The sequence below is a fragment of the Erpetoichthys calabaricus genome, chromosome 4, assembly GCF_900747795.2.
Source record: "Erpetoichthys calabaricus chromosome 4, fErpCal1.3, whole genome shotgun sequence".
NCBI lineage: Eukaryota > Metazoa > Chordata > Cladistia > Polypteriformes > Polypteridae > Erpetoichthys > Erpetoichthys calabaricus.
In genome coordinates, this window is record NC_041397.2 from 67,664,983 (window position 1) to 67,685,648 (window position 20,666).

At 37.4% G+C, this 20,666-nt stretch overlaps 1 protein-coding gene across 2 annotated transcripts in view; it reads right to left on the minus strand.

Moving 5' to 3' along the window:
• LOC114650107 (glypican-6-like) overlaps positions 1-20,666 on the minus strand; it is a 1,271,406-nt gene that overhangs the window by 200,946 nt on the left and 1,049,794 nt on the right. For both annotated transcript variants that reach the window (XM_051926780.1, XM_028799561.2), the window contains exons 5-6: positions 19,122-19,252; positions 1,806-1,949 (exon numbers count right to left, since the gene is read on the minus strand). In XM_051926780.1, coding sequence (XP_051782740.1) covers positions 1,806-1,949; positions 19,122-19,252 — 275 coding nt within the window. The remainder of the gene's footprint in view (positions 1-1,805; positions 1,950-19,121; positions 19,253-20,666) is intronic.

Here is a 20,666-nt window from a genome sequence, read left to right on the forward strand (position 1 = left end):
GGTGACATTCTATTGTTACACATTCCTGTATTATTATTATTATTATTTTTTTAACATCTGTTATGAGGGAACATTTTGCTCTGACATCCCCATAGATCTTTAAGAACTTGATGAATATTTCTCTGCTTAATTCAAAGTAGTCGCCCAAGCCAACAGTGGCACTGTTTGTATGCAGGCATGAGTTTGATGTATCAGTTGCATCTGCTGTGCCTTTATCACCATAACTTATTATGCTCGACCAGAAAAAAAATAAAATCCTTTCTCCTGATGTACACAATGCATGATCATCCTTGTCACCTACGGCTACACTGCTTACGTAATCAAAAGAATTACCATGTCTTAAACTGATTTGTCTCATGTAACAACAAATACTTCCTATACGGTATTCATTTGGCTTAATATAGAGGATGTATTCTACATGCTTTTGCAGGAGTTGCAGAGACATCTTTAATAACGCATCCTGAGAACAAAACTGTAACATTTTAAGCCTTTTAAAGTTATTTGCTTACCAAATCATCTTTTCAAACAATCGTTATCCCTATTGTGATTCTTCCATGTTTCTAAAATGTACTTAGGAAAAAGAAGTCATCCCACAATAATTATCCTGTTTTAATCTTGAGTCATTTGATGTCATTTCAATAAATATTTAATTCTGTAGGAGGATGAGCTATGACTTAATAAAATGTTTAATTCTAAAGCATGTTAAAATATAATACTAGTCATATATGAGTCCTACATAAATAAAATGTCATATATAAATAGATATTATTATCATTAATCAAACATTTTGAAATGTTAATGCTTCTCTTGATTTTTAATTATGCACTGCCACACACATGCACATGGGAGGCAGCTAAAGGGCTTGAGTCGGGGCAATTCCGAATCAGACCGGGATGTGGCAGAGTGCACTGGTTCTTTTTCTCGCTTCCCTGCAGACCATTCACGGGAAATTCCACTTGGCCTTGGTGACGTCACTTCCGGGTGCAAACCTACAGATGAAGACCTTTCCAGTTCCGGCCCACTTGGTGTCATGTCCGGGCCCGAGCCTATGGTTGAAGACCCTTCTGATCCCGGCCCCTTTGACGTCACTTCCTATCCTGACCTTTAAAAGCCTCCACCTTTCCCCTACTCCCTCAGTTCTGTTTTGGACTCTGATTTGTCTTTTTTGTTTGTAATTTTGCAGCCATGATACACAATATACGGATGGCTGCCCCAAACCTTGCTATGGCTCGTGATCAAGTTTGTGACAGCACATTGAAAATTATGCTTATCTATCTATCTATCTATCTATCTATCTATCTATCTATCTATCTATCTATCTATCTATCTATCTATCTATCTATCTATCTATCTGTCTGTCTGTCTGTCTGTCTGTCTGTCTGTCTGTCTGTCTGTCTGTCTGTCTGTCTGTCTGTCTGTCTGTAGCGTGTGAAAAAGAAAAAAGCAAATACATCTTTAGTGAAAAACTGACACACCACACTGTCTTTCTCCTCATAGAAATAAAGAGATCTTACGCAATCTGTATAAGAACTTCTCTGATATCTCATGCACAACAGAATACACACATTTTTAATCAAAATAATGACATTGCATCATACCAGAAACCTACTCAACTGTTAACTAATGATAGGCTAACAGAAAGAACAAATATGCCACCATACAAGATCTACTGTACATAATTATATGTGGAATGAAAAATATCAAGAAAAACATTCAGTACTTTCTAAGATGAATGGCTCAAATAATTTACAAGAAGCTACTATTTTTCCCTAAATTACATTAATAAAGGTTTCTTCACTACTCACCAGTCTATCCAGATTTGTTCCTGCAGCTGTGGTTGGTCTCTCCTCTGGACTGTATGGTCTAAAACGATGGTTAAATACATCGGAAACGGCCCGTGAAGACCTTCCAGAGTTGGCAGGCTTGGGTTGTCCACATCCTTGAAAAACCTTTTATATACACAATATAAAGAAAACAAAAGCACAATATTTTAATATTATGTAAATTAAAGACTAAGAGATGATGTGACCATAATAAACTAATTCATTTTTGCTACCAATGTTTAAAAAAAAGAAAAAAAAGCTGTTTTAATATAAGAAATGTTTCAAGTACTAAAAATAACAAGGGGAAACTGAAGATCTTTAAAGCAGTGCATTCTAATATAAAAAAAACAATTATACAGTGTACATGCAGTATTACTATTCAAAAATAAAATGAATAATTAAACAGTATGTATCACGAATTTGGACTTGAATCTGCAAAAACAATGTTAAAGTTAACAAAAATCGATATTTGAAAGACAATGTAGAAACAGAACTTTTTGGCCATTTACCAGGTACAGTATGTCCTAGAATGAAGAATAAAGTCCAGATAGTAATTAAAAAAGAATGTGCATGGAAGAGAAATTGAAGAAGATGGAAATGATCCCAAGCCAGAGTTAAGCTGAACCATGGCCATCTAACAAAATAAAGAGTTTATTTAGAGCTTCAGTCACACAACATCTATGATTATAAATGAGCTTAGTTTCTCTTTTTTTAATTAAGGGTAGTTACTTTGAATCCATGTCACCAAGCTCAGCTAGTGAGGGTAAGCATGGTTTTGAGAACTTAGACATAGAATTTACCACAATGTAAATGGAAAACAGGGTGTATATGCTCATGTTGCATGGTAGCTTTATAGAGATTGCAATATTTATGAGACAGTAATAAAATATACTTGATTAAAACAAAAAAAGCTGTCTTGACAAAGTGGACATCATGCCAGACATTGGAAAAGCATCCACTTCTATAAAGAGTGTAGATGCTTTCTTTTTAAATCATCTTGTTGCTAATCTACAATGGAGTCAAATGAAATATACTGTACCTTCACTCTTCAGCAAATTAAACAGTAATTATAGATACTTTTCCTAACAAAAATGAATTTAAAGAATATTTAATCACTTTCACACTATACCTTAAATATGCGGTGGAAATCACACAATATTGAACTGAAATAAATGGGAATAGGAAGGCCTGTTTTAAGAACTAAGCTTTACCTAGGTAATAAAGAGGAATGATGAAGGATAATGCTTAAAAAATAATTATTTTCCACTAAGAAAAAGCTTTTACATTTGCAGTTAAAGTGTCTGTTTTCAACTTAATTACAGTATTTCAATTGCAAGTGAAAACGTGTGCAGTAAAAGAAGATATAGTTTCCTTCTCTTAACAGCTGAACTATCCCTTGGTTATTTCTGTATGGTCAGTACGATGAGTTCTTAGAGTAATTTGATCTTTATTCCATCAAGCATATTTATTGCCTTATTGGGTTTTCCAAGTTAATGCACCATCTTTGACATTTTGATTTTACATTAAATGTGCAGGTTACATTGCATTCTCCTCTGTAAAATGAAACACAGATAGGAACTTGGCTACAGATAATGGTGAATTTTTCCTGTCTTGAACAGAAAGATGAATTACCCTCAATACAAAGATTACAAAGAGAATAAGATACGGGATAGTGTCTGTAATGAATTTCAGTGTAGAACCATAACCCTATGTATTACTTGTTATCACTAACAGTAGCAAATTAAAAAAAAAAGCACATAAGACTGGTGAAATGCAACATTTCTTTTTCTGTGGATACATAATTGAGAATTTATAGTTTGATTTAGTATAGCTAGTGGTTATAGCAAATGTTGTTACCTGGGGAACAACTGGAAGTGACAGGAAAAGAATGGACACTCAAGAGATGAAAATGCTGTGATGGATGAGTGGGGTGAACAAAATGGATTTATAGAAAACTAGTATATTACGGGGAGCTTAAAGGTAAAAGGGGTACAGATGAAGACATTGGAAAGAAGGCTCCCGTGGACTGGACATATATGGAGACAAGAAAAAAACTGTATGCTGAAGGGAATATTATTGATGGAGTTTGCAGGAGAGAAAAAGGAGAGGAAGGCCAGAAAACCAGAAGGATGTGGTAGTGAGAGATATACAGGAGATTGGGTGCATTAAGGCGATGTCCAAAAGCAGAATCCAGCATTAAATGAAGATACATTTCTACAGTGGTGAGCCTAGATTCCTAGGTAAAAGCCAGGGGGAAGAAGAGGAAGAAGAAGATGACTGTGAGATCATTGTTAGGTTGGAAAAGTGTAGGTGCACCGCTTTATGGCAGTGGTCGCCAACTCTGGTCCCTGGAGGACCACCATGGCTGCAGGTTTTCATTCTAACCCCTTTTCTAATGAGTGTCCTGTTTGTGCTGCTAATTAACTTCTTGTGAATTAATTTTAATTGAATTGCTTTTTTAAGATAAGTTCCCCTGAATTTCTTCATCGTTTCTCTGAATTGCTTCATTTATTTCCTTAAATGGCACCCAAACAGAAATGAATTGTGAAGTGAGTGAGCTAACAGAAGACCAACTAAGTCAGGGCCTCAAATTCCAACCAATTTCACTCTAACCAGCTGCTTAATGAGGTGCCAATTCTTGCTGTTAGTTAAACCCGTTGTTTAATTCTTTGGCTTGTTGCTGCTCTCGTGGTGCATTAGCAGACATTTCTGAAATTAAGAGCACTGTTAAAATGTTTTGGGATCCTGAGCAGATCGACATTCCTGAGACCTTCATCGTTTTTTATTTTCAGATATTGTATGATAGACACCAGTTGTTTTGGCTCATTTTTTATCTCATTATTGTTTGGCTGCTAATTAAGGAAAAAGAAACAATTAAGGGGTCTGAGTCTTCAAGAGCAAGTCAATTCAAATTAGTTCAAAAGAAGTTAATTAGCAGCAAAAACAGGACACACATTAAGAAAAGGTTTAGAATGAAAACTTGCAAACACGGTGGTCCTCCAGGACCGAACTTGGCAACCCCTGCTCTATGGTATGTAAATGGGATTAAAAGCTTCAGCTGGATAAAGGATAGCTTTAAAACTCTCTTGCCCTTTCTTTGCTTAGATAATTACTTTATTCTTTAGAAGTGCTGCAGTAGTGCTAGGATGAATATATCCTCTATGACAGTGCCACTGTGTCTTATAAAACAGAAACTATTTGGTAGAAGCTGAGAAGCTCCACTAACTCATAAGTGTGGATGTAAAACCTTGTGTTTTTTTGATTGCCACTGGAGAGTGTGGAGTTTTTAATAGACAGAAAAAGTAGAAGAAAACACAGCATTTAAAACTGAATAATCACCCATGTTGCAGCAAATAAAATGTAATCCTTCAAGATCAACTTTGATAGATGGAAAAATGATTACTACATTTTAAAAAATGCTGTGGTGAAATAGATAGCATTGCCACCTACCAGGGGAATGGTGGAAAGTTTCTGTGTGGGTGTTTGTATAATGTTACTGTGTATGCATGGCATTCACAAATAAGCAAAATGAACTGAAAAAATATGTACTGACAAAATTTAAACATACATAGTTATATTTAAAAACAAAAACAGCCCATACAAAAATAAGCACAGTATAAACCACATGTGTGGGCAGAATTATTAATAAAACCCAAAAAGCCTATATGGTAAGGTTACTGGGATAAAGTAAACAACCATTTATTCACTACTTATTCTGCAGGTACTGGAAACATGTTATTAAGTAAGGAGTACTGTATATAGTTAGAATGAAGCAACACCATTCTCTAATAGTTCCCAAACAACCAACATAACAAAACATTTAGACACGCTCATGGAATGGATGTGCCTTCCAAATTACAATGCAAAAATAGAAGAAAGTATATTCATGAGATCTGGTAGTCTTAAGATGTAGATCATGCAGAAAAATAGAGAAGAAAAGATGGTCAAATGCAACGGGTCAGATAAGATCTTCAAAAGTTTTAATTTGGAAAAGTAAAGTAAATCCAGAGAGTGAAGAAGGCATTATATACTGTATGTTGCACATCATTCTTTCTACTTGGATCTTGTCCTCATTAGAAATTTTACTATATCTTACAATAATAGTTATTATATAACACTTTTAACAACCAACCAGTAAAGGATCACTGTTTTCTGAGAAACATTAGATGGCCTAATTTAACTCAGAAAGAACAGAAAGAGTTCTGTTGACTTACAGTTTAAGAATATGGGAAATGGTGGTGCCCTGGATCTTGAAATCTTTCATCACAATTACCATCTTGTCATTGATGTATTAATGCAAAATTGTTCTTTTGCCTCGCTTAATATCCACCACCAGCACAATTGCTTTAGTGACCTGTTTCAGGTTATAAGGCTAACAATCTGACGGGTTATATTTCATCCCTATAAACAGAAAAATCAAAATTTGTGATGTAAGAGTGATGTGATGAGTTAACGTCACCATTATAGCCGAATCTGACTGTGAAATCCAGTTACTAGTATACAATGAATAAAGGAGTGATGGTAAGAAAAAACCCTCTGGGTACTCGGGTTGAGAGGTGCAGAGAAAGTATCAGTTTGTTTCATTGCCTGCTTCCGATATGAAAAGTAAATCCAATGACCAGTGACAACATTACTTATGGTTATCATCTGACTTAAAAGTACCTTGACATTTACGCTTCATCATCATCATCTATTTTACATAAACCACGCAACTCTGCTCATGACTTTTAACTAATGATCTGTTCACTTTCCAGTCTACACCAGCAAGAAACCTGTCAGTCCCATTCGGCAAGTCTGGCCCTGTAAGTTTTCGTTAAAACAAAGCACAGACTGCTCAGGTTATTGTGTAGACTGACCGATATGCCCAGGTATACAAGTTTCTCCTTGCATTAAATGTATTATTTAGCTACTTTTTATTCAGCTGCTAACGTTTTTTCAAGAAACTGTCACCTTTAATGCATTGAAGCATGTTTCATTTTTGAAGACTGTTGAAACTCAATCAGACGGTAAGTTTTTAATGGTCAACTAAATACTTGAACGTATTATTTTATATTAACATATCGAAGTGATATACACTTTAAAACCTGTCACTTATTTTTATAAAGATGGATTTTCCCCATTATCAATTCACGTTTATATTGCAGTTATGTAAATATGTTGGGCAAATAATCAATTTAAATACATTGTATGCAGCATTTTATAATCAAGTTAGATCTTTAAAGATATTCTTGGCTAATCCTGCCAACAAACAGAAATTAGACACAAACATTTTACAAATATTGTAATGTACTTTTTCTCTTTTATTTGCTGAATCATTATAATTTAAAATATAAAATGTTTCAAACAATAAATCAGTTTTAATTTACTGTAACTCTATTTATAGATAACACATATGCGAATGTTGATACAGATTCATCTGGATGCATAAGATGTGATGTGCAGATACATCCAAAAGATACACTGGAGCGCATTATCATTGTTGTTTCCTGGCGGCATCAGGTGTTTCAGGTCAAACAACAGTTAGACACCATCGCCAAAGAAACCCAGCCGAGGCTGATCAGTCTCCAACTTGCATCCTAGTAGCTGTGGTCCATGAATAACCCTAATCTTTATCCAAATCTAACCTGAGGCTCTTTCTGCGGCTTCCATGATGCATCTAATGACTCGTCTCTTTGCGACCCATGTGAGGCTGAAAAGAGTGAATGTACTACAGAGCGAGTGGATAGCAAAGCCCCTGTAACCCACTTCCAGATGAAGGTAACAAGCTCTTAATCCTTGTCTCCGGACCTGGTCCAGTAGTTCCTATTACTTTGCATAGTATACGTCTCCCAGTTCTATCAAGACCAATTGTTAGTGAATTCTGAATTGAGGCAGAGAAAGATGTTCGATATGGGGGGGGAGCATATTATGTTTGAGTCATCAGAAGCTCCACGTCAGGTAAGAGAAATGAAGATTGTGCAAGACTGAAGTTGAGGTTGGCTATGCTGGATCAACAACTAGAAATGATAAATATGATTTTTAAATACAATAGCAGTAAAATATCGCTGGAATAAAACAAGCCCTGATGGTATCTTAATTTGCTATACCAAATAAATGGTACATTTAGAGCAGTCAAAAGAAATGCACCTAGGTATTAATTTCAGGTAATATGAATTTGAGATTCATGACAATTGTCTGGTAGAGAAGAGTTCAGAGACCCATCTAGAACAGCAGAACATACCTGATACGCACTGCAGTTAATATCTATTTAGATTTATACTAGTCAGCTATAAGGAAAGAAAAAGTGCCATTGACTAAACTTAGTTCTGCTTTTATTTTCCTTATTAGAACTCAATGTAGAATAATTCCTTGGCATTTCTGCAAGCTGTGAACTTATCTGGGGATCATAATTGGCTAAAAATTTGATCAGTCCAAAAAAAGTTGCTCTTGTTCAAAGCGTGGTATATTCTAATGGATGCAAAACAACCTACTGTGCAGAACCACTTTTACATGTTACTGAATTCTCAGAATAATTGATAACCCCATCATGGCATTGCAACTTGCCTGCTTTACAACTGTCCCACAGACACCACTTCGACTGGCTAGATAGCACTTTTTTTTAACATTTTATTAATTTTATTAAAATCAAATAACATTCCATACAAGCAAGTCAAGTTTAATAAAACTAGGTTCGCGACAAATCAACCCCCTTCCATCACATTTTTTTTATCAAGGGTGATCAAGTGTTGCTTATTCACTCAGATATTGTTTCATGAAAATTATGGCACATTATGCAGTTCCCAGCATCTTTCAGTATACAGTACTGCATACTAAGAATCTAAACTAATTGTACCACCTGACTGAACTTCTGATTCTTTAAAGTATGAGAAAAGTTGCTCAAAGTGGATTGTGTAAGCAGTGATATAAAATCATTTCACCAAAAGAAATTAGGCATCATGAGGTGGGTGATTCACTCCTACTGATGAATTTGATCGCTGCTCCTTGTGCTTTGGGCCATGAAGATAGAGTAAAAACACATTTCTGAGGGTCACAATATATACTGTACATATGTATGTAAATACATACACATGTATATAAAATAGGATTCATATTTCAAATTGCGGGTGGCACGGTAGTGCAGTGGGTAGCGCTGCTGCCTCGCAGTTAGGAGACCCAGGTTCGCTCTCCGGGTCCTGCCTGCGTGGAGTTTGCATGTTCTCCCCGTGTCTGCGTGGGTTTCCTCCGGGTGCTCCAGTTTCCTCCCACAGTCCAAAGACATGCAGGTTAGGTGCATTGGCGATCTTAAATTGTCCCTAGTGTGTGTGTGTGTGTGCATGTGTGTGTGTGTGTGTGTGTGTGTGTGTGTGCGCCCTGTCTGGGGTTTGTTTCCTGCCTTGCACCCTGTGTTGGCTGGGATTGGCTCCAGCAGACCCCCGTGACCCTGTAGTTAGGATATAGCGGGTTGGATAATGGATGGATGGATGGATGGATTTCATTTGCATGCATCAATCTTCTTCTTCTTTCGGCTGCTCCCGTTAGGGGTTGCCACAGCGGATCATTTGCATGCATCAATACTCAGTTTTATTTTTTTTTTCCCTTCTCTTAACTGTCAACTATAAAATTGGACCAGTTCCAACCTTACCCTTATCTGGCCTGGTATGTTTAATGTGTTATATGAGGTAACTATTAATGTGAACTGTGTTGACAGTGTGACATACTGTAATGTGTTTTACATATGTGCACGCTAGTTGATTTACAGTAGTAATCTAATGAAGAAAAAGGACCTCCTTAGCATCCTTGTTGTTGGCTGCAGTGTAAAACATAGATCCTATAACAAAATGACTTTCCTTTAAACTTTATGGTATCTAAGCTATAACAGGGAGGAGTGTATGACATGGGCGGCACGGTGGCGCAGTGGGTAGCGCTGCTGCCTCGCAGTTGGGAGACCTGGGGACCTGCGTTCGCTTCCCGGGTCCTCCCTGTGTGGAGTTTGCATGTTCTTCCTGTGTCTGCGTGGGTTTCCTCTAGGCACTCCGGTTTCCTCCCACAGTCCAAAGACATGCAGGTTAGGTGGATTGGCGATTCTAAATTGACCCTAGTGTGTGCTTGGTGTGTGGGTGTGTTTGTGTGTGTCCTGCGGTGGGTTGGCACCCTGCCCGGGATTGGTTCCTGCCTTGTGCCCTGGGATTGGCTCCAGCAGACCCCCGTGACCCTGTGTTCGGATTCAGAGGGTTGGATAATGGATGGATGGAGTGTATGACATTTACCATCTCTTTGCCAGTTGTGATTAATATGTATAATGACCACTAGATGTCAGTAATGTATGAGTATTAATGACAGTACTGTAGTTCATTGTAGCCAGAAGGAAGTTTTTGGAGGCAACAGATCAAGTAGTGCTATGTCAACCACATATTGCAAGTGAGTTAATAAATAGTTTGTCTGTACCAGGGAATTTTATTATTGAAGTAATGCAAGTGAACAAAACCCTACTCATTTTGTCTTTATGATTTCTTTTGGTATTTCATTTTTTAAAAAAAGTTTCCATCCCTCCCTACATTTTTAAACCAGCTCTTTCTATGTTATGCCTGAACGATCTATAACCTGGACGGATACTGTCTGTCTTTTTCCCAGACTAGCACTGCTCTGATGTTAACAGCAGTTAACCAGCAGAGGCACACTTCTTTCAGAAATGACACAAACCTTTTCTTTCTTGAGAACTAGAAGAAAAACTGAAAAACAAAAGATAGATTTTTCTGAACACTAAAATTTGGTTTTCTAAGCCTAAGGGGCTTAAACGTAATTGTTGTCAAGTTATAATTACAAAGAGTCATTCTGCTAAAACCTTAGTAAATAACCAGAGACACACACTAAGATGAAAACCGAGTAAAGGCAAAAGAGCAAGGGTCACAACCAGAATAGAACAAGACTTTCTAATAGAACTGACTGAATCTGCATTAGGAACTGAAGGCCAACTGCCACAAGGCAACACCTTAGAATTACGAGAAAAAAGAAAGCAATTGAAAGACCTCTAATATTTATATGGTCAGCCACTGCAAAAATCAAAATTGGAAATTCACTGTGTCTGAAGTTGTGCTTTTACTGCTCAAAAAAACAGTGAGCAGAAGGTGAACATTTGCTACCAAATTCAAAAAACGGAAATTGTCTGTGACTGGAAGGTGAACATTCATCACATTGAAAAAAAATACTGTGACTCGAAGCCAAGTCCTCACAAATAAAAATCTTTAAAAAAGTACTTCACTTTGAAAGCTTGCTTTTGCAAAAATCAATATTTAAAAATGTATTTTTCTCTGAAGACATTCGGCCTTTAGGGTTCATGCTGAAGAATCTGAAATCCAGACCAAAAGGCTCCTGTTATATCGCTCATATTTATGACCATGCCTTCATGACATGGGCCACCAAGGTTATCCTTAGCAACCATGACATGTACCTTAACAACCTGCTAACTATATATTGTGAATGTAAAATGAATTTGGGATGTACTTAAAATTTAAATAAAAAAAGTAAATCCTCCTTGAGTAAGAACATAAAAAACAAATGTAGGAAAAGAAAGTTTGATAATCTAACTTTCAAAATATTAAAACCTTGTAAGTCCTACGGCTCGGCTGGGAAGCCATAATGGAGAAGAAGCATAATAAGGCTGGGATGGAGGTGGATTATTAGGTTGTTTATCAAGAGCACTTCCTACCCCAGTACAAGAGATGGCAGTGCTCCGCTGGCATGAACCCAGTATGGACATGCACAGGGGTCCTTAGGATTTGTAGTCCTGAGGGACAATGCTGTTGGGGTCTTTGGATGCAGCCAGAAGGTGCTGCAAGGAGAAGGACTCCCTGTTTCGGAACCCAGAAGTGCTTCCTTCAGGGTATGCCATTGGCACCAGAAGTGCTCCTGGGTCCAACATAAAAGCAAGCCATCCAGCCTCCTCCAGTTGGGTCAGAGTCGGAAGACAGACGGGAAAGTTCACCTGGAGGAGGAAAAGGAGCATTGCGAATTGGATATCGTGGTGTAAACTGTAAAAAAGGTATTTGCAGAATAAAAAAATGTTTATTTGCACACAGGACTGTCTTGAGGTGGTTGTATCTAGGGTTTGGGGGCTCAGTGGTGTCCCCTGTCTTTCACACCTTATACATTAACAAAATGTATCTAAAGCAAAAGGAAAAAAAAAACTTTAAAACCAAGAAAAAAATCACAACACTCCATTAGTGTTGTGGAACTACTCCAGTCATATCCAGGACAGATAGAAACAATTGCACACAAGGGGCAAACTAAATTAATAGGTTTATCTTGGGAATGTAGAAGCAAATCTGAATACAATGAGAAAACAAATAAAAATGTACAAACCCCACACATTGACCAGCTAGAGGTCCCAGATGATTAAGCACCATGCCTTTTAATATGTTTACTTTTATTAAGTCTACCAGTACCTTGCAATCTAACATTACTTTGTCAAAGTGAAATGTGCTATTTGATTGTTCAGTTTATTTTATTTCCTTCTTCCTTTAAGCTTTACTATGTTAAGGTTGTTAAAACATTTGGAAACTCATCAGTTAATACCCCCTCCTAAATAATAAATATCCATTTCTCCTACTTACACCCCATACCCTTTGCCTGATACTTTAAACTTCATGTCATTTGACTATAGTTTGATGTTGTATTGTTTTCCAGCAGATGCTATTCTATAAATCCCTACACTCCTGAGTTCAAGCACTGGCACATATTTACTGGCAGCAGCGATTATTTGCGCCTTCTTTCTTTTCTGATATATATGTGCAAGGTGCTGTACCTTTAGAAACACACCCCTCATTGTTCACATACTGTATAAAAATGTCCTCTAACACATACATCGTTACGTTATATGTTCTATGAATGTCCTACACATTTTGGGCATATTTTATGGACAGTCTTGGATATAAAACCACTTGTAAAACTTCGACAGCAACATTTGAAGTAATGTCAGACTCAGAAGGGATAAAAATGTACTATGTAAAATCAATTGTTATATTATCCATCCATCCAATTTTCCAACCCTCTGAATCCGAACATAGGGTCACGGGGGTCTGCTGGAGCCAATCCCAGCCAACACAGGGCACAAGGCAGGAACCAATCCCAGGCAGGGTGACAACCCACCGCAGGACTTGTTATATTATATATAACATAAATTGCACAAAGATTTTTTTTCATTAGCAGGAGAAATCTTAATCCAAATCATTGGGAAAGCGATTATCTATATTATCTCAAATTGGAAAAAAATAAATTAACTTCAGGCGGCACGGTGGCACAGTGGGTAGCATTGCTGCCTCAGAGTTAGGAGACCCGCATTCGCTTCCCAGGTCCTCCCTGTGTGGAGTTTGAATGTACTCCCCGTGTCTGCGTGGGTTTCCTCCAGGTGCTCCGGTTTCCTCCCACAGTCCAAAGACATGCAGGTTAGGTATACTGGCGATTCTAAATTGTGCTTGGTATGTGTGTGTGTGTTCGTGTGCGTGCCCTGTGGTGGGCTGGCGCCCTGCCCGGGGTTTGTTTCCTGCCTTGCGCCCTGTGTTAGCTGGGATTGGCTCCAGCAGACCCCCGTGACCCTGTAGTTAGGATATAGCGGGTTGGATAATGGATGGATGGATGGATGGAAATTCACTTCATGAGGATCTTCAGAAGTTGGCAAGAACATTTTAATATAATTTAAAGAAAACATGTTGGGTCTGTGCAGAGTATTTTTATTTTATTTTCTGTTTTACTTTTTAGACAGGGCTCTGTAGTTGTACAGCTCTCTTTGTCAGGTTAGGGTTAAGTGCTGAGCTCCATGGATTGCTTTTAGACGATTGTACTTGCTATGTTTTTTTTCATTTGTGTGATTTTTTTGCCCTGTTTCCTAAATAAAATGATGATTAAAAGAAAGAAATACACCCATTATGTGACTGAAACTTATTTGTTTTTGCTAAGCAACAGCTGACTATTATGAGGTTGTTTGTCTATTGTGCCTTGTTTTGTATTTTTTTGAGATTTAGAAATGTTTTTTGGGGCTTTAGGTGATCCTGATCAAATATAAAAAGGAAGTCCAAGATTGTGGATAATTTGTTTAGAGTACATTCTAGTGACCCGTTTTCTGGCTCTCAAATTCAAATGCCCAAATTCTTGATTGTTGCTTTTCTGCTTTCATTCAAAGGACTCATGTCACTGATTTTCTGGTTTTGACCTTGGCTCATTTTGTGACTATGTTTCCTCTTCCAGTCTCTTATTTCCTGCCTGCATAATCTGCCAATTCAAAAGCTTTGGCATTAAACTAAAAGTGGGTGAGTTCAAGAGTAAAACTGCAAGAGAAGGGAGGATCCAGGGCCAGATCATATTTCACATCCTTACAAGATGCTAGCAATTGGCAGTGGCCATCACATTTTAAAAATGATGACTCTGTTGATCGTGAGCTACATTGCAGACTATGCTGCTGCATTGTGCTTTCTACAATGCATTCATAACAGATCAGAGATGGGGGTATGATACATGCTTCTTTATTTATTGTCAAACCTAAAATTTTGTGAGCTCTAATGAAAATCACAGGTTCATGTTTTCTCCATCTGCCTGATTCCTGCTTAAAGCTGCTTTCATGTTTGCATTTCTACAAAAATGTTTTCATTTATGAAATGAAAGAAAAATGAAGCAATAACTGCATATTTTTATATGAAAAATAGCATTTTGGCCATTTTGGCTTGTACACTTAATAACAGATTAAAGACAAACACAATAAAACTAAAGGATAAGCATATATTGTAACTAAAACACAACCGTAGCACAAAATACACTTAACATATTATCATCCTCTTTCTGAACTGTTTTATTTTAACTAAGTACCTGTACATTTCTATCTGACTTTTAATTCAGAAATATTATTTTATTAAAAGAAAACCTACAAACTGACAAAACTGATATGAGACTGGCAGCACCTTATCTACATAATGTTTCTTCATTTTCATAAAATTACCCTAAATTTAATATTTAGTGTTCACTTTAGATAGATAGATAGATAGATAGATAGATAGATAGATAGATAGATAGATAGATAGATAGATAGATAGATAGATAGATAGATAGATACTTTATTAATCCGAATGGGAAATTCACATTCTTCAGCAGCAGCATACTGATACAATAAATAATATTAAATTAAAGAATGATAATAATGCAGGTGAAAAACAGACAATAACTATGTATAATGTTAAATGTTAACGTTTACGCCCCCAGGTGTAATTAAAGAGTCGCATAGTTTGGGGGAGGAACGATCTCCTCAATCTGTCAGTGGAGCAGGACAGTGATAGCAGTCTGTCGCTGAAGCTGCTCTTCTGTCTGGAGATGATACTATTAAGTGGATGCAGTGGATTCTCCATAATTGATAGGAGCTTGCTGAGCGCCCTTCGCTCTGCCACAGATGTTAAACTGTCCAGCTCCATGCCAACAATAGAGCTTGCCTTCCTCACCAATTTGTCCAGGCGTGAGGCGTCTTTCCTCTTAATGCTGCCTCCCCAGCACACCACTGCGTAGAAGAGGGCGCTCGCCACAACTGTCTGATAGAACATCTGCAGCATCTTATTGCAGATGTTGAAGGACGCCAGCCTTCTAAGGTAGTATAACCGGCTCTGTCCTTTCTTGCACAGCGCATCAGTATTGGCAGTCCAGTCTAATTTATCATCCAGCTGCACTCCCAGATATTTATAGGTCTGCACCATCTGCACACAGTCACCTTTGATGATCACTGGGTCTATGAGGGGTCTGAGCCTCCTAAAATCCACCACCAGCTCCTTGGTTTTGCTGGTGTTCAGGTGTAGGTGGTTTGAGTCGCACCATTTAACAAAGTCATTGATTAGGTCCCTATACTCCTCCTCCAGCCCATTCCTGATGCAGCCCACGATAGCAGTGTCATCAGCGAACTTTTGTACATGGCAGGACTCCGAGTTGTATTGGAAGTCTGATGTATATAGGCTGAACAGGACCGGAGAAAGTACAATCCCCTGTGGCGCTCCTGTGTTGCTGACCACAATATCAGACGTGCAGTTCCCAAGACGCACATACTGAGGTCTGTCTTTAAGATAGTCCACAATCCATGCCACTAGGTATGAATCTAATCCCATCTCTGTTAGCTTGTCCCTAAGGAGCAGAGGTTGGATTGTGTTGAAGGCACTAGAGAAGTCTAGAAACATAATTCTTACAGCACCACTGCCTCTGTCCAAGTGAGAGAGGGATCGGTGTAGCATATAGATGATGGCATCCTCCGCTCCCACCTTCTCCTGATATGCAAACTGCAGAGGGTCAAGGGCATGTTGAACCTGTGGCCTAAGGTGGTGAAGCAGCAGCCTCTCCATGGTCTTCATCACATGTGATGTCAGAGCAACAGGCCAAAAGTCATTCAGCTCACTAGGACGTGAGTACAGAAAAAATTCTGTGTAAACATTGTATTGAGGATTCACTGTAAACTTTCTGTTTCTTTGGTTTTTTTTCTTGTCTCAAGATATAATACACAGCTTTCTGTTTAGTCGAGTGAAGGTACTTGTGTCAGAGATTATTAGTCACCTCATTCACAAAGACGCAGCAAGAATCTTTCAAAAAAGCCTACAAAAATTTCTTTACAGTCAAATTTGATATTCCTTCTTGAATCTTTAAATGAATGTAATTCTGTTTCTAGATCAAATGAAGAAATGACAATATTTCTTAGAAAAACCTGAACAAAGATGGCAGCTGTCAAGTAATACAAATAGGTGAAAAGGCAACCTTGAAGATATTTTAGCAGAGCAATATCAACACCATCTGAGCGCATACTTTCAACAGCACAAAGAGCTGTTAATAAAATTCCAGAATTTCTGGCCTGATACATTGTGAACAAACATAAAATCAGTCTCTTCATTGACAAGATACAGTGAATCTGCTGCTTGTATCAAATAATCAGTAAATTATAAACAAACTACAGTTACACTTAACATTGAAGATAATCATTGCTAGAAGGAGAAACAAAATCTATCACTATCACTCTATGCATTGTGCAACTCTCTCTTGTCCACTTCTGGGTTTTAAGAAGCAGATATCAACCCCAACACGACTTTTGCACAGTGTGAAAACCATCTCTGCATGAAGTGCTAGTTTTTGCAGAGCCCGCTCATCCATACCATCACCCTCAGTCACATGAAGCCAGTGATGAGTGGACAATTGACCTGACGGACATTTTTGTGACATACCAGGAAAACAGAATTACCAAGAGAAAAAAAGAAGCTTTAAACCCAGCATTACAGAGCTGTGAGCCAGCTGTAAATACTGTGTGTCGGTGGGGTATAACATATTTTTCCGACATTAAATGTATAAAGTAAGTGGAAGGATGTAAATATCAGAAGAAATACAGATTTTCTATTTTCTTTAGAGTTTCCAGTGCAGTTGAACCACACTGTTGTAATAAAATGTATCTTAAACATCATTAATGTTCTCTGTTATGCAAAGGAATGCACATCTCCCGTCACGTCTTATTTAAATTTTAAAGTTCATGGATACTAAAATTATATTCAAACCTGCACTCGTAAAATGACCTGGGATGGTTTGCATTTTACAATTTGGTATATTTGTTTATGCTTAGAGTCCCGTTTGGTTTCCAGCTGAGATGTCTTCTTTGTGGAGGTTGCACATTTTTGTGCTTACTTGGTTTTCATGAAAGGTTACTAATTTATTTTGAGGGTCTAAAAATATAAGTCCAGATGAATTGTAGACTCAAAGTTTCCTCTGTGTGAGTATGTCGACTGAGATGTGTTTGTTCCTACAGCACTTTGTGCTTGAGACTGCCATGATTGTATAGCATGCACCTAGGCTGTTAACAGCATAAAACATATAAAAGTGTATGTATTGATAATTTAGTAAGCTCAGATGTAAACAGCTTATTTAATAATGTTTCGTCCTTGAAACATTCCAAGTTCTTTTATGCATGACTATTTATTTGAGGGACTATGTATGACTGTGCTCTTTGATGCACTGACATCAAATCCAGGATTGGCTCCTTCCTCACACTTGTAGCTGCCCAAAAAAAGGCTTTAACTCCAACATCTAGTGACCCTGACAATTAGGCATAGAAAAGAATGAGTATTTTCCTGCTGAAGAACATGGGCAATCAAGTTCGTTACATCCACAATGCTGTCTGTCTCGCTTCTGTCTGTGCAGTTTGAATGTTATTTCCATGTCTGTGCTAGTTTTCAAGGAATTCAAGGTATTCTGTTTTTTTTTCTCTGACATCCAAATATTCATGTGAGCTAATTTAATTTGGGATTCTAAAGTGTCTCGATATGAGTGATTGTGGCCCTGTGTGCAAGTATGCCTAGAGATGAACTTGCACCTGCTCCTCAGATAGATAGATAGATAGATAGATAGATAGATAGATAGATAGATAGATAGATAGATAGATAGATAGATAGATAGATAGATAGATAGATAGATAGATAGATACTCCAATCGTCCCAAGAGAAAATTGACCTTTTAGAGAAGCTCAAGAAATCATACAACAAACAAAAGCAACGCTCCCAACACAAAAAAGAATTACAAAATGAAGAAAAAGATAAGAGAGCAGTCAAAGTGATGCATTCTAAAGGCATATTGCTATAGGTAGGAAAAAACCTCAATAGCATTTGTTGACACGCTTTCCTATACATATTCAAAGATAGTCTATAATCTAAACTGGATTAAGTAGGTAAGGTTTAATAACGGATGGACAGAAAGACATGCAGACTGGTATAAATATAATGTGGACTATTGAAAAGAACCCGAAATGTAAATTTTGAACACTCACTCAACCCATTTTGGTCTTTTTTATGTTGCATTTGGATATCTAGTCATGGTACAGGCTTATACAGTATTGTGATATGGTGCAGGCAAGTAACAATATGTTGTATGTTGGTTGGATATGCTAGTGACAATTTTGCAGTGCTCTGTACAAGTGGAAACCATTAAATATATCATTCACAAACAATGTGACATTTCCCCGATTTTTTGTAACTGATCCTCAGTTGTATTCTGTTAACAAGGTAGTTCAGTTTATGATATTAATTGTTCTTTTGTAGTTGCATTTTGATTACCTGTTTGAAACCTAGCCTTTTTGATTGTGTCAACTCTTAATTTAATAATTTACTGTTTTATGTATGATCTTTGAGCTGTATGCAACAACTTATCTTAACATAGGAAAAGCATTATGAGGAAGCCTTCAGAATATTGGAAAATATCATCTGGTAATAACTGGGCACTCTCATATTAAAGAAAATTAATTGAGCACATATATAATCCATTTATATAATGTACCTTTGAGGAGACTTGCATGCTGTTATCCTGCATATTCATGATGGCTTCTGATATCTTGACATCAATGGGCTCCATAACAGACTCAATGTTGAATGGCCCCTCTAGCCTCTCTGCCACCAATAGCATTGCATCTGTCAGAAGTGCAAAAGATACATTTCATGAGCTGTAAATGCAAACAAAGAATTCTCAACTGTATCACAACAGCAGTCACCAAGCAAAGCATGTCAGAGCCATATGTGATTGGGTAGTGAAGGATGGGGCCTAAAGCCTCAGGCTCTGTGACAGGGTGAGCACAAGAGAATTGGAAACAGTGAAAAATATCTAGTTGTTTGAAAGCAGCTGTCAGCTTGCCATTCTTCACTAGAATTAGTTTGGAATGTGCCTCTCTTTTGCAATGTGAGCGAGTTTCCATCTTGGTAAAAGAATATGCATGCTAGTCATGTCTCTCGACACCTACTTCACAAAATGTTCGCTCAGTTGGCTCCTGTACTGTAAACTCAGATGGCTGGCTAAGACCCAACAAAGGGAGATCTTCTTGGAATGAACACCAAAATGCAAAATACTGTTTGGAAAAGGAGAAAAAATGAACACCATTGTGTTCCTGTTGCTGCGAATTTACATTTGTACACAGAGAACAGGATAATTATTATTAAAGTAACAATAAATGCATGCTTTTACACTCCAATTTACATTCTCACATAGCTTATAGCTCATTCATTCATTCAATCAGTCATTCATTCATTCATTCAATCAATCACTCATTCATTAATTTGCCTCAAGCTTGCTTATTTTGTAATAGCTACAGTATTTCTAAATGTACATATTAATTTCACCGATTTTTCTCATTTCACAGTATAGCCGGCGTGAAGCTTTCCTGAGGCAGACAGGTTCTTTAAAAGAAAACGTCAAGAAGTCTTAACCTTAAGAAGCTTTAATGTAAGATTAATGAAAAGAAAACACATTTGCAAGCTCATTGTTTGACATTTGAATAACATCCAGATCTTGCCTGAATAAACTCCTTACTCACATCTGTTATTGAGTTGTCACTTTTGCGTGGTTTTGATGGTTGTGATATTTTGCTATAACTGACATTATAAAGCCATATTTACATTAGACTTTTTTGTTCCCTGCAACATAAGGATCAACTACTCTGATTTTATTTTGAATAGCACTTTTCACAGTGAGCACCAGGCCAAAGCACTTTACAAGTATAATCTTTTACATAAATAAATATATGTATTACTGGAGCACAGCTGGGTTATGTGACCAGCTAAAAGGTCATGATATATTCATGGATTTCAGTGAACTAGCAAACCTATGCAACCTACAACAGATAACACCAGTGAGGAAGACATACTCATACCAAGCAGGGATGGATGAAGCCAGAAATAATGCAAAAAAATATAAAGTAATTGACCAGCCAAGACTACATACTTTTTCACTGGGCCTTCATACATAGGCCTCAACCTCCTTGCCCCCTGGTACTACTTACACCTTTACAAAGTAGAGCATGGGTTTCCCTTCTCAAGGTTTGACTCCCTCTCC